The sequence below is a fragment of the Meleagris gallopavo genome, chromosome 3, assembly GCF_905368555.1.
Source record: "Meleagris gallopavo chromosome 3, MGAL_WU_HG_1.1, whole genome shotgun sequence".
Classification (NCBI taxonomy): Eukaryota; Metazoa; Chordata; class Aves; order Galliformes; family Phasianidae; genus Meleagris; species Meleagris gallopavo.
Window position 1 is genome coordinate 48,846,550 of NC_139406.1, and position 22,103 is coordinate 48,868,652.

The 22,103-nt window shown below is 40.3% G+C and overlaps 1 protein-coding gene across 5 annotated transcripts in view; it reads right to left on the reverse strand.

The window, feature by feature from the left end:
• Positions 1-22,103, reverse strand: part of OSBPL1A (oxysterol binding protein like 1A) — a 72,997-nt gene that overhangs the window by 11,539 nt on the left and 39,355 nt on the right. For all 5 annotated transcript variants that reach the window (XM_085220897.1, XM_085220896.1, XM_010708836.4 and 2 more), the window contains 5 exons: positions 15,262-15,424; positions 7,000-7,156; positions 2,522-2,597; positions 752-886; positions 340-437 (listed from right to left, as the gene is read on the reverse strand). In XM_085220897.1, coding sequence (XP_085077023.1) covers positions 340-437; positions 752-886; positions 2,522-2,597; positions 7,000-7,156; positions 15,262-15,424 — 629 coding nt within the window. The remainder of the gene's footprint in view (positions 1-339; positions 438-751; positions 887-2,521; positions 2,598-6,999; positions 7,157-15,261; positions 15,425-22,103) is intronic.

Below are 22,103 nucleotides of genomic sequence, written 5' to 3' on the forward strand. Positions count from 1 at the left end.
ACTACAACAACTCTAACATTCCCTTTATATATAATATGTATCTTTTCATTTAGAAGGTTTCAGTAAGAAGTTGTTTTTTTTACGTGTAAAAAGGGAACAAAAACTTGCTTTTACTAGCAATTTTTATAACCTTTTCCTGAGATGAAAATCTCAGTGTTTTCTCATTACGGAGGGGAGCATGGCTGAACATCAACACAATGCACACACCTCCAGCAGCTATGAGAGCAGACAGCGTCTTGCAAGCCAAGGAGCAGTTTGCAAGTCACCTCACAGATCTAATCAAACATTCATTTGCACATCAAACACCACCTTCTGATCTTCAGTGCATCTGTTGGTTACCTGATCAATTCATACGTCTCTCCAAGCAGTGGGTTGAATGGCTTCCCCGTACGTTCCCACTGCGAGGCTACAGCAGACACAGCAAATGCAGCAACACACTGTTCAAAAGAATGTGAGTACACAGTTCATTTTAGTCTTTATCAATCGTTAACAGCAGTCACAGTAATACAGAATGTTTCTTCTCAAGTAGTATAGGAAGGTTCTATTTACAGGGGAGGAAAATAAATAGGTTTTTAATCAAAAAGCTCAAAAAAGTAAGCCTTAGGAAAAGCAAAACACTTCCCTAGACAAGCAAAACTGGTGAACAAGTAGGAGAATCTGACATGCAGCTGATAACAGCAGTTCTTATACTAAGACAAACTATACAAAAAGAAAATAAACAGAAGTATTCAAATTATGGCAGCCAAAGTACCTGCATTCGCTCAGTTGTGCTAGACAGAGAGCTGGCTTTGTGGATGAGGTATGTGTGCTCCATGTACTCTGTAAGTCGCTGAAGGAAGCTCAGTGGCTCGTTGAATATAACTGGCATTGTGATCTTGGACAATTCCTGATGCACAAATGAAACTTGTGTTAAAAACCAAGCGATTACATACACTGACCAGCAGTAACCTAATCCTAATTGGCTTATTACAAAACTAAATGATGCTCTTAGTGCTAATGCAACGTGCTTGACCCGACACTGCTAATGCTGAGAAGAAGAAAAAAACTCTCCACATCCTTTATGAGCTGGGTAAGCCCTTCTATGTTGATATGTAGGGCTACTTGTAAAACAAAAAGAAAACCAAACATCAAACGACTAGCTTCTCACTAATAAACACCTGAAGAAAGTGAGACTAAACAATACAGTATTAAGTGCCCTTTTGAAGACTAAGTTGCATATACTCTTAAAATAGATATAGGCCACCTAATTCCTTAAACACATTATCTTCATTGTAGGAAGGTGTCGGACATGCTAGGGGGTGGGGAGATGAAGAGAGATGTGGCTGCACAGGAAAAGCACAGGAGTTTTGTATTCTGACAAAAAAAAAGAAAAAAAAAAGAAAAAAAAAAAGGAGTTTCTGTAACAGAAGTACCAGTTTTCAAAATGCCTTCAGCAGGAAATTAAAAGCACAGTATGGCAACTGACAATGTATGGAATAAACAACACTGTTTTTAATCACAATAGCACGATTCTTCTTTGCCTGTACACATTGTGCAAGTCAAGCCTTCAATCAGTTCTTTGTGTTTTTGGGATATAACATTTCTCTGCTAGAGCCACTGTGACAAATCTCAAATCTTGGTGTCACTGTGACAAATCTTCGTAACAATTCAGGAGACCTGGGTCTACTGATACAGCATTCCCTAACATTTCCATATCTCACTGCTTGGTGTTGTGTGCTGTTCCTAAGCAGGAGACGAATAAGAGAATAGCAACTAAACACAGGTGCCTTTTCGTAGGCTACCATTACAGGATGATGTAGGTTTATCAGTAAGTACTTTCAGCCTATTGGAGGATCTAATGAAGAAAAGACCTCTTTCCAATTCACCCTTAGCTGGAAGCAGATTATTGGTGCCAATCAGCCAACCTCTGATGTGCCAACCATCTGGCCAGTAACACTGCTGGGGGGAGAAGGCTGGAATACGAAGGGGAGGACAGGGAGAAGAGCAAAGTAAAAATATCCTTAAAAGTGAAAAAAACAAAATCAAAAGCAAATAACAACAAAAAAACCAACCCTACTACTACAAAGTACTTCAAGGGTTAAATTTAAGAGAAAATTATTTTACTCAAGCACTATTGCTCTGAGCAAGTCTTACCTTCCCTAGTTATGAAAGTAAACAAAGCACAAGTGAAAAAAAAAAAAAAAAAAGAAATTCCTCTCCCCAACAAGTTCTTATTTGGGCATCAAATGAATCAGTAACATGCTGAGTTGTTATTAGGGTAATATGGTTAGGTTGAGGTTGGAATTGATGATCTTGAAAGTCTTTTCCAACCTAAGCAGTTCTATGATTCTATCAATAGTAACATTTGCCCCCTCCCTGGAAGCATTCAAGGGCAGGTTGAACGGGGCTGTGAGCAACCTAGAGGAAGGCATCCCTGCCTATAGCAGGGAGTTGGAGCTAGGTGATCTTAAAGGGCCTTCCAACCCAAACCATTCTATGATTCTACGATCAAATTATTTACCACAGCTTTCTGATTACTTACCATTCCAATGCATTTTCTTAAGATACTCCAAATACTAAAGTCATTTCTGGAAAACATTGGAGATGGCAAGCTTGTTCTGTGGAAAGAAATGAGGAAGTAAGAGAATTAGTAACATAAGCTTTCCATTACTACCAATGATGGATAAACCCAAACACTCTTCTTGGAAAGTAAGAGTTTTCAAATCACACAGTGAACTGTAAAGCCAAACCACCATTACCAAGTGAAATAAAGTGCTGAGAAGCTTTCATTACAGATACCAGTCTCACTTAAATTTTAATGTTCAGAAGATCATTCAAACTAAACTTCATTTTGTTTTAGATTTATTTATTTTAAATTAACACTTGTAAAATTATAACCAAAGGAGAACAGCAGTCCTACTTTGAAGCATTTGAACTGTTTTACCTGCACAGAAATCAGTGTTGATTTTTCTTTTCCAAAAACAGTTCCTTCATTTTGCATAAAAGAGTGGAAGAGAATTTCTCTTCATGAAAGACACTGTAGGTACATTCATTATGTGAAAACAGATAAGGGACATAAATGTATGAAAATCCCACCTTTTAGTTTATTTATTTTACTAGTCACCTAGTGACCACATGGAACATTTATTGCCCCAAATTAAAATAATCTCTCAAGAAAAACTAAACACAACAGCAACAACACAGGAAAGAAACAACCTACAGAATGAAAAAAAAACCCACAAAACCGCCCCCAACAAAAACTCAAACAGAAAAAACAGCTTCAGGAACAAGTCTTACACATTTTCTCAAAAGCAACATTCATTTCTATTAAAAAAAAAAAAAAAGTCTGTGCTTGAACTCCTCAAGGTACTGAACTATGTTTCCTCTTACTGGTTAACAGCCTAACTGACTGTGGCAGAAAGCATAAGTAGATAGGTGGATTTGTTTTAATTAATCAACATAGTATCATTCATTCCCTATATGACAGATATCAATATGTGGATTGAAACAGAGAGTCTTGAATAACAGTAAGTATTAAAAACTTCTGTGGATGCTTTGATATAAACGTCCAGGAGAGGACAGTGTCCACCAAGCATTCAGTCTTATTTTCAATGATAGTGTTTACTTAATTTCCCTGTGTATCTGCTAAAGAACGCAGGTAGTAGAGCAGATAATTTTGAGTAAGCCCTTCTGCACATAAAACACTACTGTACCGCTAATGCTTAATACAATTCACATTTTTGTTGAACATGTCACCCACTCAATTTGTTTAACTGCTTGGAAGTTGGCGTTCAGTTTAAGCCATTCATCCACATTTCTTTCTATGAGTGAGCGTAACAGCGCAAGCTTGTGATATTCAGCTCTTTCCTCCTTGTAGCACACGTGTACTGAAGCAACAGAACACTTTTAATCCACCGAGGCAGCTTCTGGGGGCAAATAGGGACACGTGCAAAAATGACAGGCAGCCAAGACTTGAGGTCTACTAACCTTGATCCAGTCCCTGTGATTAAGGGAAAGGTTTGTGAATGCAAAAATTTCCTTCCAGATGACAGTTTTAGAAACAACTCAGGAAGTTAGTTTTAGCTGTAAGCGACAAGAACAGCTGCAGGAATTTCTTTGCAGTAGAACAGACAAAAAACACTTGTCCAAAGCATTATCTTTAGCAGATTAACTACTACAGGAATCTTGCTGGGAAGGAGACACATGGTGTGAGCGAGGCCTGTTCAGCTTGCCTTCATGCAAACCTGGTTGAACAAACTGACTGCTCGCAAAGCACAGAGCAAAAACACGTATGAAAGGTTCCCCAAAGGGAAAGCTGACTGCTGAAACTCAGCAGTAAGAGGGTAAAAGGGAAACAGTAGTGACAGATGGATGTTACACAGTGATCCATACTACACAACACTTCTGTGTGAGGGTGTTTTTTGCGTTTTTTGTTGTTGTTGTTGTTTGTTATGCATTGCTCAGATTTATTTGATTTTTTTTTAATTATTCCAAACTATTTAACGTACTAAACTCCTAAGCTCCTACCACTCAAATTCTCTTCCATGAAGTTTGCAAAAATTACAGAGTCCATTTCCAAATCAACATAAAACCACAAAGCATATCATCAACATTACTGCAAACGCTCTACGACCAATCAGTAGGATGCAAGCTTTTCTGATAAGACCTGACCCAGATAGCAAATTATGAATCAGAGCTAGGCTCTGGCATTTCAAGTTTCATTGGCTATTACTCGCCTAGAAAGCCTAAAAGCTGAGTAGTCTGATGAAAGCCAGGTTGTAGCTGCCACCAACAGCATCCTTAGTAATACATCCAAAGGCGATGGCTTCATCCATCTGCACATCCTAACACTGTTATTTCTTTGAAGTTCTTTCCAGTACTTGACGGGAGCTTACAAGCAGGAGAGGGACCTTTACATGGTCTCATAGTGATAGGACAAGGGGGAATGGCTTCAAATTAAAAGAAGGGAAGTTTAGATTAGAAGTTAGGAAGAAATTCCTTACTCAGAGGTTGGCGAGATGCTGGCACGGCTGCCCATAGAAGCTGTGGTGCCCCATCCCTGGAGGCACTCAAGGTCAGGTTGAATGGGGCCCTGGGCAGCTGAGCTGCTGGGGGCAGCCCTGCCCATGGCAGGGACTGGGTGGGCATTAAGGTCCCTTCCAACTTAAGCCATTCTATAATTTTATGAATCCAACGGATTTATTCCTAACCTCCAAAACAACAGCCAATCAAGAAAAAGTAACCTTCAACACGCTGCACAAAACCCACACCACTCAAACAGAGAGAGGCGGACTACAGCTCAAGTTTTCTATATGAAAGTAGGAAAAAAATTGCATTTATAAAGACAGATAAGTAGTGTTGGGCACTTGTACATGCCACTCAAATGCAGCTGCAACTCCTCTATTCACCTGATGAACTACTGGAAAGTACAAGGACTTCAGGCAAAAGATTTTTATCAAGCCTCCAAGCAACTTCCTTCCATGCAGTTACAAAAGGAAGTTAAATAATAAGAGTTAAAGGTATAACACCAGAAGTAAGTGCTGGCAAAACATTCTGCTCTCTTCAATTTGCATGGCACAGAGTAGCTAAGGAGGCATATTTGACCAAATGCACTGTAAATTGACCCTCAAACCAAAACAGGCACAAATTAGAGTCAGGAACTCCAGTTAGGTGACAGTTCTGAAATCAGAACTTCAGGCAGACACAGCGAGCAGATTCCTTACCAGGACAAATACCAGTCATCACAAAACTCAGAAACAAGGCAAGAAACGCTGCACAACTTCTATCCTGAGAGATGGCTTTGGAGGAAAAATGTAAATTAGCAGAGCTCTGGGAAAAAACAGCTATCAAAGCTTGCCAAGTTCCTTCCCTTCATACCAAGTTATTAGTTGCTGTTAATAGTCCTCAGAAAATCTATGTCAACATGCATCGTTTTTACGTTGATCACAAACTGCCTCCCTCCTCAAGCTTTCAAAGGCAGTGAGTGCAATACAGAAGTTCAAGTTCACCTGGTGCTTCCCCTCCCCAGAATTCCTCTTCTGATTAGGAAAGGCAGCTAATCAAGGCCATAAACAACACCCTAACAACACAATAGCAGAGAGCAGTATGCTCAGTCAGCTGCTTTATGTTATCTTTCCCAACCACCCTGTTACTCCACCCAAGCCCTCGTTTGCCTTAGTCTTTGCCTAGTACAGGAGGGACATAGATTCAAAGGTTGAACCTTGAGACATCAAGTCTCTGACATTCCCACATGCTTCAACAGTCGTGCAATTTAACTGCTTACGATACCAAGTAATTAAAGCACGTCTTTGTTTCTCTAAAATTAAATTTTAATTCCCTGTTTTTCACAGTGATCCGGTGTCCCCATCATCGTTTGGCAGATTCGAAACACTTCCAAATTAATCTTTTTGAAACATATTGAAGCCTGACTTCGTCTGTAGCACAAACATTATATTGCCCTTCGCTGAAACTTGAGAACTGTGGTGTCTATTACAGCTCATTAACTCTAGACCTATTGTCCTCCTTTACAGGCAAGGAAACAAACAAAAATGGATCATTTGACAACACAAAATAAGCACATAAAACATAGATGAGACTTTTAGAATAAGACTCCCTTTGTTCACATTTAAGTTTCTGATGACAGGCAAGAAATATTTTTCATTCATTCCTAGTATCAACAGAAGGATCAAATGACTGGAAATTAAAGTGGCAATAAGAGGCATAGATCATTAAAGATACATGAAGGAATTAAAATCCACATACACCTCAATAAGATCTATTCATTTTTTACATAGTACATTATATTTTATTTTTACTTATTCAGATTAGATCATCAAAAAGCAAGCTACAAAGAAAACCCCTAAACTTGCAAAGACATTCTTCATAAAATCTTACAACAATGACTTCAATCTCTAGCAAAGTTTCGTAAGTTTTCCACAAATTATGTTTTCAGAGATCCTAGTGGTCTTTCACTCACCTTTAGTGTATGCTATAATACCTTAAGAACAGGCAATATCCTACCTGTGTTTTTTGATTCCATTAGACATCGACTCTCCACTGCCACAAACCTTTTCTTCAGACATGCTTGAAGTTATTGTATCTTTTGTATCCATGTTGTCTTCTAGTGAGTATGCTGTTACAGTTTCAAACACACTTAATGATTTTTCAGATTCTGAATCTGCAAAAGAGCAGGTGCATGTTAATGAATCTACTGCCAGTGCTAGACTTCCGTCACTAACAGATCTTCTCTCCTTGTACAAAACTGAAACCTAAGTAGGCTCCTGTGTCCTGATGACTGCATCCACTTGGTAAGTAACTTGTACTGTCACAGACTGCTACAGCTCTGTATCTAGAAATAGACTAAAGAGATGAGCAAGAATACAGAAAATTAAAAATCTTCTATCCAACAGAGCCAAAACCTGATGTTTTTATTAAATCAAAGCTACTACAAGCTGCTTAGGGTAAATGCTAGTAGCTTACCTAATCAGCTCAACAGTTGAGTCCTGATGACCCCTTCTATATAAGATGTTTGGTCTAAACTCTTAGACACACTGCTTTTCAGCAACCTTCCGTTTCCAATTCACTGAGCAAGTAACAAAGACCAAAAGGAGGTACTGCATGCAATGAAGATTGCCATGCAAGTCCCAACAATGATAAGCTCACTAATCAATAAGCTTTGTACTCTGGAAGGTAGGTTAATAGTACAATCCACATCACAGCTAAAACTGTGGATATCGGTACCACCTGACTTCCAGCCAGTGTTTTGTTCAGATAGTGCCAGCTCTCAAGAAAAGATAGTCTTGCTCCAAATTCAAAAATAAAAAATTTCCTGGCAAAAGGTCTTATTTTTGTTTCATTTTTTAGTCTCTCAAGCTTGACAAGTTTGCCAAAGGATTATCCAATTGCAAGTTCCAGGAAGCAATGGAACAGCTCTAGATAAGTGCAGATGCATCAATTTCTACCTCATTTGGGAAACCTTTCAGCAGAAACCAGGTACAACAATGAATGGTGGACAGCCAGTGAGGTAGCAAGCCTCAGTGCCTCTGAAAAAAGCAAACCTAATTGTAGTAGACATTGTTCCTGCTATGCACTTTTTTGAGCATGTGCTACTGCTCTTGGCTGCAAATACCCAGAGAAATAATTACAAAATTAGTCACTCTCATACACTGATTCTAACTCAAACAGCAATCAAAATCCACTGAAGTAGTTATCCATCCAAAAAAGTCACAGCAGTCCATTGCCAGATGCTTTCCTATTTTCTCTTAAAAAACATATAGCTTCCCCAAAACACATCAATTAGACTCTGCTTTGGTGAAGGGGGCAGTGACAAGGTTTTCAGCAATCTCTGCTATCAATACAAGCTACAGGATGTAAGGATGGAGCACAGCCCTGCCGAAAAGGACCTGGTGGGGGGGGTAAGCTGGACATGAGCTCACAATGTGCCCTTGCAGCCCAAAAAGCCAAACATACCTTGGGCTGCATTAAAAGAAGTGTGGTCAGCATGTCAAGAGCTGATCCTGCCCCTCTCCTCTGCATTGGTGAGGCCTCACCTGGAGCACTGTGTCCAGGTGCAGAGTCCTCAAGTACAGGAGAGACATGGACCTGCTGGAGCACGTCCAGTGGAGGGCCACAAAAATGACGCATGGGATGGACCATCTCTCTTATGAGGACAGGCTGAGAGAGCTGGGGCTGTTTAGCCTGGAGAAGAGAAGGCTCCAGGGAGACCTGACAGCAGGCTTTCAGTATCTAAAGAGGGGGACACAAAATGAGGGGGACAGACTCTTCAGCAGTTTGCTTTGATAGGACAAGGGAAACTGGTTTCAAACCAAAAGAAAGGAGTTTCAGAGGAATATAAGGAAGAAGTTTTTTACAATAAGGATTATGAGGCACTGGATTATTGGAGACACTGAAGGTCAGGCTGGATGGGGCTCTGAGTAACCTGATGTAGCCGTAAGTGTCCCTGTTTGTTGCAGAGGAGTTGGAGTGGATGATCTTTAATGGTCCCTTCTAATTCAAATGATTCTATCACTTTATGAATGTGCAGACCACAGGAAGGTCAAAATAAGGACAAAATGTTAATCCAAGGATGGGCTGTGCCACAACACCTCCACTCTCTCTAGAGAGTTTAAGATCTAGAAACATAAAGGAGATCTTTGGTTTCTTAAAAACATCCATTCCTCTCCTCATCAAGTCAGTACTGAAATTAAGCCAGTTGCTAGGAAATGAAAAGAGCTGCCAGCTGGTGCTGAGGATATGCTAAAAAAGTGGACTGGCACTCCAGAAAACCTTCTCACAAGTTTTTGCAAATGTATCAATCTAGTTATATGCCAATTTATGATATAACATGGTGGGTACTGCCTATAAAAAGTAGGATAAACAAATGAATTTTTACCTGCAGACAACTCTTAATGAAATAGAGATTTCTTAGAAAGACCGTAAGACCAGTTTTCAGAAAAACATTGCTGCATATCCTAGTATCAAAGAGGAAGAGACCCTCTAGCAGCATAAGACAACTTGGCCCTCAGCATCCCAACCCGCACTGTACAGCCAATGTATGACAACCTGTAAGCCCCTTTTTCATTGTTTCATTTTTTAGTCAAGTCCTGTTGAAATAACTGCTTAACTGTGCCAGCAGTTACTGTAACAGAGAAACCCTGAAACATAGCAGCAGTCTGCCTGCTGTATCACACCTTTATTTCTCTGTACCATTAGGGGCTGATGGTTTCAGCTACGAATCATGACAGTATACCCCAAATTCCCTCAGTTTGAATTTCTACAACAGGCCTTGAATACCAGAGGCAGAAAAATAGGTAAACTTCACCAGAATCATTGATCACACTATGATCTCAGCATAAAGATTTTTCAACACTACATGTGCTCAGTTCTCCAAACGCTGGCTTTGTCACAGTGCCATGAGAAAATTACGTTGAAATGACTGGGCTCAGCACCTGCCGGCCTCTCCAGAGCTGGACAATGACCAGAAAGCCTTCTCCAGGGCATGCGGCTTACCTAATAACAGCAGAGCATGCTATATACAACAAATAACAGTAGAAGAATGAAACGGTTACAAGAAATTCTCTCTCTCTATATTTTCTCTCCCATTTTTTCTGAGAAATGTGTCTCATTGAGAAAGTATGTCTACAGCACTTCCTGCCACCAAAGATCTCCTTTTCCAGTCCCCAGAATGTCAACTATCTCCTTCGACCCAATGAGCTTAACAAGCCTTCAGAGTTCTCCTAGGTATCAAAGGAAAGCCCGGTATTTTATTGAGTCTGATTCAACAAGTCACTCATACAGGAGTTCTTCCCTGTGTACTCAGAGCTAACTCTTTTCTGAATTAAGATTTGCATACTCCCCCGTTACTGTAAAAAAAGATTTATATTCACAAGTTGCTACAGAGCAGCTGTCAAACAGATGACTAGGAGAAAACGAGACTTTTTTCTGGTGAACTGAAGGGGATGTGGGCTGTGAAGGTGGTGAGACAGAAGACGACTCCATATTCAGGAACCAACATTAAATGATCCTCAAGACAAAAAAAAGGCTGAATATGAAGATCTCCAGCTCAAAACCCAGAGTGTCAGAATAACAGTAAAAGCTACATTTTGCAGGAAGAGCAAAGGAAAATAGAAACTTTTAAGTCAAGGGGTCACCTTAGACTGCAACAACACATTCAAAAATGACATTTGACAATATACCCTAAATATAAAGGAAAGAGCTGTAAATTCCCAAGCTTTAAGTGTGATGATAACTGGAGATACACTAAAACATGAACACAACCAGTACACCATTTCTTGTACCATTTAGGAGCAGTATTTATGAATACAGCACCAATGAGTAGCATGTAACAGCTGACACTGTACTACAAAAGGTTTAATATAATCCACATATGCCTGCAGCAAAAAACTGCATTTATAGTAAAAATCACACCTATACCAAATCATTAAGATCCCCTTAACTAATGCAAAAGTTTTTTTTGCCACACAAATTAAGGAAGCAAACAAAACAAAACAAACAAAAAAACCCCCACACCTCTCAGAGAAAAGCTTTTAAAAAGAAACATCCGGACAGTTCTAAGCTCTTCTCAACCTTAGTTTTTGATTTGCAGGTAATAAAGGACAAGGTAAAGTCAAGTATCTTCCCACTACAGTTCATGTCCTGCTGAGCCATTTTTTTTGCACAGAATTGTAGGGGCTGAAAGGGACCTCTAGAGATCATCTGGTCCAATCCCTCTGCCAAAGCAGGCTCCCTAGCCCAGGTTGGAGAGGTAGGCATTCAAGCAGGTCTTGAATTTCTCCAGAGAAGGAGACTTCACAATGCCTCTGGGCAGCCTGTTGCAGTGCTCCGTCACCCTCACCGTGAAGAAGTTCTTACACATGTTTGTGCAGAACTTCCTATGCTTCTGTCTTTGGCCGTTTTCCCTTGTTCTATTGCCACACACCTTTGAAAAGAGTCTGGCCTCGTGCCTTTGCCTCCTGCACCTTAGATATTTATAGACATTGATCAGAATCCCTTTCAATCTTCTTTTCTCAAGACTGAACAGACCCACACTGCTCAGCCTTTCCTCATAGGACAGATGCTCCAGGACCTTTGTCATTTTTGTGCTGCACTCTCTCCAAAAATACCTGTCTTTTTGGTACCAGAAAGCCCAGAAGTGGACACAATACTCAAGGTGAAGCCTGGCCTTGCTAGAGTAGACAGGGAGCATAAGACCTCCCTTGACCTGGCCACACTCTTTTTAATGTGCCCCAGAATGCCACTGGCCTTCCTGGCCACCATGGCACACTGCTGGCACATGGCCAACCTGCTGTCCGTTAAGACCCCCAGGTTCCTCTCTGCAGAGCTCCTCTCCAGGCTGAACCCAAAACTTCTCCAACTCTCTAGAAGATGCCACTAGTTTTTGTAATTTTTGCTGCTTGTTCAGTGTTTCTTCCCCTCCCCAGTCTGTCACAAGCCTAGAAGAAGAGTTTGGCACATGTTAACCACTCAAACCTGCAGCCAAGAGCTCCTGTGCTCCACGTGCTATTGACTACGTATTTCCACCACTCTCAGGATGCTCACATGACAGCACCAGGAAGCGCTGTTAACTGACCTGTTAAACTCAGAGTTTGGATTAATAACACACTTAATATTGCTGTTTTTAATGCTGGATATTATGTTTAGTAGCACAACACAACTCCCACTTTCTCTGGGATCTTCCTTTCATGTTCAGCATCTACTAAATCCTCTGCAATGGGTAGAAAGGTGTTACTGTAACAGTCAGAAAGCACAGATATCAGCATATTGCTAAAAATGAGAAATAAAAAACAGAGAAGACTTCAGCAAGTAAACTACAGTACCACAGTAAGCAGTCTTACCACACAATTAACATTTTCTTGATCCTAGTTTTGGAAAAGAAAGAGGGCATTTCTGTAATAGTGCTCACAGTTTCCACCAACAGACTTATCAGTGACCACTTTAGTCTATGCCAGCATTAGCAAATAGCAAGCCTCAGCTGGAGCAGATCTGCACACCAAACAGATGGTGCTGAAGACTTGGCACTCAAACTAGCTACATTTCTGTTGGTTTTCTCCTCAGATTAGCTCCACTCTCCTACCATGGACTGAATGTCTAATTGGAACCGGACTGTATCTTCTGATTCATCTTCATTCAGGAGTTCAATTCATGCACTCAGTCTGTTCTACAACATGAATCAGAGCTTGGTAAATGGGGACAAGTTGCTCCTGCTGTAAACATACTCTTTCTATTACACTCTATGTTCAAAAAAGAGTTCGAAAATTGTCTTGCTCTGAATTGTCACAGCCAGTGATACTTTTGTTGAGAGAAAACAAGCAGAAAATACACAGAAAATATTCTATTAAAATATTAGCAGTAGCTCTTTCTTTCAACCTGGTAAGTCAAAGCTAAGGATTTAAGCTCAAGGTACAAGCTGAGTTATGCAATGCTCTCGCTTCTACAAACTCAATCCTACAGTGAGATTTAAAAATTCAGAGAACTAGAAAACAAAACATACCTAGAAAAAGATGGTGTCCTAACAACAGATATACTCTCAAAGTAGTAATATTTTGCCACTGACAGACATTATAATTTGTCACATTGCCCTGTTAAAACACACTGCTGTTTGCTGAATCTCTCCTACAAAGCAGTAGGATGATTCACAGTGTGTTTATCCAAAATAAATAGACATTTGCAAAAGAGATTTTGCAAAATTTTTGAAGACTCAAAGTCCAAATACCTTACTTTTTTTTTTTTTTTCTTCTTCTGACAATTGAGTCCATTGTTCTCTGCTAGGAAAACACTGCCGTATCCCATCCCATTAACCGAAACAAGGAGACCCATATCCCTGAACTCTGAGTCAGTGCCGTATGTCCCCTGACCTCTCTGTTCTCACTGTATTGTTGTCCTTACAGACTTTCTGGGTGAGCCTCCACAGACATGGCAGAAAAGTAAGAGGGTTAGAAAAGTGTTCTCACTGGGATTCTGATAATAAACAAGCAAACAGAGCACAACGTGCCCATATCACACCCACAAAAATCTAGCTCCTTTTGCGCTTATGGCCAAAGTCATAAGACACATCCAGCAGCCAGGAAACCATGTCTCATTCCCCTTCCCCTAGCCTATAAAAATCAGAGTACCCCTCCCCCAAACATGTGCCCTCAGAGATACAGAGGACCCAAATCGCTGCAAAGCACTGCATGTGAGCAGCTCAGAGAAGAGAGACAATATTAAGTCTGATGAAGTTGACAGACAGTCAAGAAAGTGAGCTGTCCTGGAAAATTATTTAAATTGCAATCAAGACGAATTATGTCAAATAACTTCTTCCAAAGAAGCAAGAATTGACATATATATATATATATATATATTATATATATATATATATATATATATATCTGCTCATATAAAACATATCTATGTATACATATGTATAAATAAAGGTTTCACAGCTGCGTGACTATTTTCAGTGTGATTTGTTTGCACCTTCAAGCAGTAAAAACACCCCCTTTCTCAACTGGAGAGGCAGTTCTGGACATTTACATTCAAGAGGACAGTGATGGGTTATTTAGGACAGGTACAGAATAACAGATCTCTAAAAGCTGAGCTTCTCTCACATACAGAAAGCAAGCGCGACTGGAGAGACTACATTCCAGCAGCACCATATAAACAAATACTCTCTGCTTTGTTGCAACAAGCAAAGAGCCTGAGGCCTTTTAGATGAATTGTTCTTTTGGTTCTGATTGAAGAACCTGTTTTTAGTGTTCTTCAATCTCTTCTGCTTGCTGATACATTTGAAGGCTTGATACATTTCTTACTGTGCCAAGGAGCAGTTCCTAGTTAATTCACTGAGTTCCTATGCTATACTTGACACACACTAAGCACAGACTCCATACTTTGCCTGGTTTTATTCTCTGCTTAGTTAAGCTGTACACTGTAGAAAATCCATCGAACAGACCAGGATGGCTGCTTTTCTCATCTGTCAGAAGCATCAGACAGTTGAACTTGGAGAAAAGTAATCCCCAATCACACTTCCTTGTGAAGTATGCCATCCCAATATAATTATCTACTATGTTTAGACTATGTTTGCCCTCAAGGTCTCCAAGATCCTTCACAGTTGTAAGTGAGCTGTGCATTGTGGGATTAACCAATTAGAATTATTACCGAGCTGCACTGGTATAGAGAGGCTTTACATAGTGCATGTTGTAATTATCTACATGCAACACAATGTTTTCCAAAATCCTTATTTGCATGTTCTGCACACAAAATACAAAAGATACTAAACACTGAATAGACAGAAGATATTTCAAACAAAAGATTTTGATTCATAATCTTCTTCCATCTGCGACACTTAAGGTTTACTAAAGGGAAATAAAACAAGCCTTTCTTAACTTCATTATCCCTCAAATACAGTACTTTTTCATATAGACCTTAAGAATAAAAGAAAAAAGAAACACCACTATGGAGAAAGCAAGTCATAAGCTTCCAGATACAGTTACATATTCTAAAATAGGAGTCATACATTTTGCTATTTAAAAAAAGGGTGTAGACACCCAAGCAATCAGACCTTTTATAACAGTCCTGAATTTTGTAGCTTTCTGTCATGCTCAGATGAAATGATACAATTTTACAGGTGAACTTGGGGAAGATTTTAGAGGCGTGCACGAAGCATTCTCCTTAAAACAGATCCACAGCAGAAAGACAAAGATCTCACATAAAGCAAGTCTGCTCCCCCCACCCCTCCAATGAAATCACCATGCACATGCTGGCTACATACTGGACATCATTACTTACCTGAAACAGCATCATAGAACTGCTCCTCACTGATGATGCTGAGAGGAGGAGATCCCTTAACCAGAGACTGCTCTAGTTCATGGTGCTCAGTAGCTAGTGTCTCTAATGCTTCTGACAAGATCTTGTTTTTCTCCTGCTCATGCTCCAGTTTCAAATTCCTCACCTATAAGTAGATACATGTATGAATAAGATCTCATCTCTCCGGAGAATGTGTAGCTGAAAGCTATACAGAAAATAGACTGATAAATAAGTAACTGGTTCAAAGGCAAACAGCTGGAACTGAAGCCACACAGATTAATGAGAATATTACAGCGTTATTGTGACCACAGTATGGTTGCTACTCAGCATTTTTCAGTAGTTGAGAAAACTGTCGGGTAACATTTGACACTACAGACTGAGATTCCACAAGTAAATTCAAATGAGATAACTGTGCCTTAAAACCGAGGGGAAATATTTACAGCTCTACTCAGACGACCTTAAATATGGAGTTACAGTGATCAGTTTCCACATGCACCAAGCTCCTTGTACTAGTCTGCTCTAATTTGGGCCAAGAAGCATCATCTGAATTGAATTACAGAGCAAATGGCACAGCCAGCCACAAATAACTGCAAATGAACTATGAGCTGAAAACATTTAACCCTGAGAATTAGAGAAGGAGGTTAAAAAAGGGATACTTCTACTAACAAATCTAACTTCAGTATAAACAGCTCTCTCTCTGCACTTCCAAAACAGTTTACAGAGAAGCCAGAAGCCGACAAGGGAAGAAGACCAGCCACCAGATGGAAGGAAGGTTTTTTTGTTTTTAAAGCCCACACATGCAGTAAGCACCAGAGAGGAGGATGATATCTGCATCTTGAGTCCAAGACTAGTAACAGGAGAGCAGCACGTCCTTCCTATTTCCTTCCCTCCGCCCTTCTTTTTTTGTGGGTTTCTTCCCACCTCCTACTTCCTTCAGGGGAGGGGAGCCAGCTCAGCATCACAGAATATTCCAAATTGGAAGGGACTTGCAAGGTCCAACTCCAGCTTCACACAGGACCAACCAAAAATCCAAGCCCTAGAGACCGGAGAGCATGGTCCAGATGCTCCTTGAACTCCAGCAGCTCAGTGCCATGCCCACCATCCTGGGCAGCCCGATCCATGCCCACCTCCCTCTGGTGCAGCACCTGTCCCCAACCCCCAGCTGCCCTCCCCTGACACAGCTCCATGCCGTTCCCTCGGGCCCTGTCGCTGTCACACAGAGCAGAGCTCAGTGCTGTCCCTCAGCTCCCTGTGAGGAGCTGCAGCTGCCATCAGGCCTTCCCTCAGCTCCTCTGCTCTGTGCTGAGCAGAGGGATCACAGCTGCTCCTCATACACATTGCCCTCTGGATCCTTGACCGTCTTCTTAGCCCTCCTTTAGGCACTCTCTAACAGTTTTGTGTCTTTCTTATATTGAGGCTCCCAAAACTGCACACAGTGCTCGAGGTGAGGCTGCCCAGTACAGAGCAGAGTATACGACAATCCCTTCCCAGATGCAGCTCTATGCAGCTGTAGCTGCAACACATAGGAAGGCTCTCTTCTCAGAGTCCAGCAAGGCTCCAATGGGCTGTTCTTTCTCCAATCTCTGAGCCACTTACGCTTTCTCTTCCTCTCTTCCTTTCTGACCCTGGCTTTCAAGCTTCCCCAACAACTGCCTTCTCCTCCAGCTTACTCTCAAAGGTCAGTTGGCAACTAACTCCCCCTCCACTAACAATATGCAAAGGCATGAAAACCTCTTGGAACAAATACAGGGACAAGTTACACATCTTCCTAAGCAACCTACTTATATATCAAAATTACCTTTTTGAATCTAAGAACTGTTCACATGTCCTATCTGCTTACTTCACGCTTACAGAAAGCTTTACCCACCACTCGAACGGTGCTTTCAGCGTCAGGCACAAATGATGGGATGAGAATTCAGGGGCTAGGAAGGAAATACCAGAACAGATTTTACCACTTCCAGAGAGGCGTTTCTATTCTGGCAGTAACAGAACCAGTGGAGAAAGAATTATGAAAGAAATTCTCACCCCCTCAGTTGTGTCAAATACTAGATCAGCTGCTTTGGCTGTCATGCTGAGTACAGAGGGGCAATCCAATTAAATGATAATTAAAGAGTACAAAATTAGCTTGCTAATTGAAAGCAATAAAATCAGTAAGTCACTTACTACCTAATAGCTTTACCTTGAACAAAACGAAAAAAAGCTGGACTAGTTATGGCCATTTTCATTTAAAGTTCATTGTAGAGGTCCCAACAAAGCCTATTAGTGCAATGTTTCAAAGAAGTCAGACATGCCACTGGAAAAGATCCGTTGGTAAGCAGGTTCAGAGGGGGATTACATTCTATGTGCTATCAAACAGGTAAGGAACTGCCTAGTTAGAGAAATGAGATTACTATTACCTTCTCTTAAAAGGGAGAGAGGATGAAGGACTGCAACTGAAGTGCTGCTTTTCATTATTATTAAACACCAACAAAAGGAAACTAGTTATTAAAATGGTCTTTACAGATTTCTTTGCAGTTGTAAGAGTTAGATGGTTATATCCTCTAATGTTTTGATATACAATTTGAGTGATTTGAATATTTATCTAAAACTTAAGTTTCAATGCTGGAAAGAAAAAGTTTATCTAACAAAATTCAGATCTTTCTGCTTCCACCAATAGCATGGTAGTCTGACTAAACAAGCAACAATAGGTATGAGCTCAAGACCCAAAAAAAGTCCCTTACTGACATTAAGGTTCCTCTGCCTTATCATCATACACAGATAATCAGAGCTGCAGAAGATGTACTGAAAATCAATTCCCTTTTTGAAAAATGATTAGCCAGCTTAACAGTAACATCCATTCTTCTGTGTACTTCCAGAATTCCTATCTACCAAACATTTATTAGTATAGCCATTATACACTCGTGGTAGGTAACAAAAAAAACCAAAAAACTTTCTATCTGTTACGTAAGCAGCTCAATGCTAGCCAGAAGCTAATAAAAAAACATGCTGAAGTTTGTCACTTGCAATTTATGAATGTCATTCATAAACAAATGATCTGGTTCTAAAATAATCTGAGTTCAATGCTCAGGGGTAGGAAAATCAACCTGAAACCTTTGTCAACAGCACTAAACCCGAAGGACAGCCTACACATCCAGAGTGCCCGGATATGGCCACACAAGCTTCTACAGCCCAAAGCTCAGTGTGTGGCTCTCTCAGCTCTGAAAGCAGGGGTTTGGACATTCTTCCAAGCTTAAGAAAGATGTGGACAAACTTGCAATATTTTCAAAGCACACATTTATACAACAGCGTACCTCCAGTGAGCCCAGCATGAAACCAGCTAAAACCTTTGTTCAACCGGTCAGGCTCCGTACCCAACTCCTGTCAGAAGCTATTTTGTACAAAAGCAATCACAGTTGGTCAAGAACCTTGGGCTTATGCTTGTCCTGTTAAACAGTGACAGTTAACATCAGTCTTGTTTTCATCTCTAAATGGAATGTCATTATAGTGAAATATCAGATTTATAATTGCTGATGGAAACTAACTAGCTTTGTCTCAAAGAAATAAACATACACTCAATCATTAACCTTGCTCCTATAGACACCACTTTCACCTGATACACTGACACAGAACCACCAAGAGACAACTTTAGTATCTAGGTCAGCACAGCAATTTATTTTTTTTTAAATACCTCAACTGGAATGATTTGATATCTATGTTCTGGTAGGTGGCTTCACTTCTGGTTTAGCTGAAGGGAAGTCCCCGTAGATATCAAAGTCTTCAGGCTTTAAGCACTAAATTGTGAATTCAAGTAGTAGAATCTAATTATTTTAGCATTCAGCCCTCTATCTATCATTATTTTTTAAAGGAAAGCAACAAGCTGTTTACAGACACTTCTATAGTCTTTCCATGCCACTAGAAATCCTGCTAAATCCAAGAGCATTATTTAAAAGTTAACTTCCTCACTGCATATTACTAGCAGGAAAGTTCATGTGCCAATTCCAAAACAGCAAATAGCTTCTCTGTGTCACAAACACCAGCCCCATTCCTCTCCATATCTCTAGCTTACACGAGGTAGGCTCGTAGAGATTAGTAAGGTGCATCAGACCACTACTTCTCCTCTTTTTCTTTTTTTAAAGGCTGAAGTCTTGAAGTTTATCTGTGAAGTCTGGAACCAAGGCTTCTCTGCCCATCCTGAAGACATCTCAGTACAATACACAAAATACTTGCTTTGTGTGGTGCTGGATGCTATTAATTTAAATTGAGGCTCAACAACAGTAGCACTTTTGTAGGGTAGGAAAGGGTCACACCACTGTACGGCCAGCTAATAAATGATTATCTCAGCAACATGCTATTGCAGCTGCAAGTAAATCATCTAAAGACAACACACAGCAAGCAAAGCACAGCACAGATCTCAACATGTAGAACTACCTGCCTTCAACATTAAAAAAGAAAATTAAGATGCAGCATACCCTAGCTCTAAAGTTTCCCTGGATTGAGAGAAAGAAAAGACAGACCTCACAACATCTCAGCACGATTTAGTTAAATTTTTCTTTTGAAAATACTCAACTTCAGTGCTAGGAATAAGAATATCCAAAATATGCAGACTTTCAAGTTGTGTAGGAAGAACCACTTCTTTCACATAGCAACCACCAGGGGATCTGAAGGCAGACTCCACACAGTGTCAGTACACCACGTACCACTTCTGCTCCGCAACAAGCTGACGGCAGGAAAGCTGCCTCTTAAACTATTTTACTGATGTCTCTGGTGGCTCAGAAGCAGAGCTTTGGTCTGCAGAATTGAATGGCTTTATCCAGCTGCTACAGAAGTTCCTTCCTCCTGAAAACATCACTGCATATGGAATGTTTGCCATGAAGCACAGGTGCAAGGATTCAATTTTCAGCAGTAAGCTAAAGGCTAGTCTAACACCTAGCTTAAAATTAATATTTAAGCAAATAGTTAGAAAAAATGCTGCTACAGTAGAACTGCCAGTTTTCAGCAGATATCTTCTGACGTTAAATGCAGTCCTTTCTGTAACAAACTAGATGTCAATCAAACCTGCAATTTGTTTCACACATTTCTATGGAACTGTCAATCTTCCAGAGTCAGCTACTCATTCAGTATACTGAAAGATGTAACCTCAAGGGCAAAGTTATGCCTTGCAACTCATTACGCTACAGAGATCTATTTAGAAGCAGCACCAGGAATTAAAAATAAGGCTTCCTTCCCTTGTTCTGTGATCTTCATATCAAATTGAATCAAAAATCAGATCTTGCAATTAGCCACCTCAACACAGAGAGTCTGAGATACATACACTGTTTGTCTCTTCTAACAGACAAGCTCACAGTTGCAGTTTTGCTGTTAGCACAATACTCTCCCTATTGCGAGTGCCTCCAGGCATGAGCCAATTCTTTGCAATGACTAGCTTAAGCTAGCGCTGAGTAAATCTGTTATTCTTTTACATTTAACATAGAAAAAGTAATACATATTTTTTAAAGAAGAGTCAGGTCTGCCCCTGCGCCTTGGACAAAAACTATCTTTTCATTTCATCGTGGAAGAAATTTAAAGACCTAGAACGACCTCCAAGGCATATCTATTTGAAAATGGAACAGTGCTGTTTATTTTGTTGGCTAGACTTGAATCGTGCTGTTAGAGCACTGTAGTTCTACAGGACATGCTACTATGACAAAAGTGCTTTTAAATTTTCTACTACCTACAGCAGTACATAGCCGTTGCATAAGCAGCTACTGAAATGAAACTGAAACCAGCTGCTTTCATTTGGAGTTCTCATTGTTTTAAACATGCCTGAGCTACAGAGGAAGTTTTCCAGAAATAAGAAAAAAAAGGCTCAGTTTTTATCTTTGTTTATGGGACTTAACTTTCACTAAGCACTAATGTGATACCAATTTGCCTAGTCCTGCTTTCACCCTGCTTCCCAGCCTCTCTCATTCGCTTAAAAATCCAACCAGGGAAATGTAAACATGCCCAAGTACTGCATTTGACTTACCAGAGAAAAGAACAATTTCTTTACAAATACTGTTATGGCAGATGATTAAACTGCAAAGGTGACAGCTCACATTGGGAACATTTTGTTGTCTTTTTTTTTTGTTTTAAACTAACAGATACAGTCAGTTTCATGAATACATCACTAGATTCCTAAGGGCTAAAACATGTAAATGTTATACAAAACTTTCTGAGTTTTATCTGTTTACACATGGGCCTATCCATACAGCTTCTCTGCTGACTCACCGCTCCTTATCACTCCCAGCCACAAGCAACATTTACCACATTACCTCCGTTTAGGTCTTGTATCACAACTTCTTCTGCAGTGAAGTAGTTCTTGTAAACTTGGCCCATGTTCACCCCTGGAGTACAGAGGACTGTACCAAAAAAAAACCATACTCTACCTCAATCACTGATTAATGCTTTGTCTCTCTCTCTCTGTGCTATAAGCTTACCAGTGGAGATTGGCATTGGAGATCTATCAGATCTTTAGTTAAATATAGAATACTCAGGTAGCACTTGCCAGTGAGCTGAACTACTCCTAGTGCAATTACTGGAATGCAAAACGAGATGTGAACAATTAATCAAGGACAAACCGAGCTCTCTGACAATCGCTAAAGGGTTACTTACTGTATCACAAGACAGCATCACTCCATCACAGAAGATTGGCCAGCTGAGTCTGCAGCCACAGCACTGGAGCACCATTGCTTATCAAAGTCAACAAATTCAAAAGAGAAAAGGCAGGATCACAGACTCAAATACAGGCAGTACCACCATTAAATTTCCTTTTTGTTCAAAGGCTGAAAGACTCCCAAACGCGCAAGCAAACCCCATACATACCAATT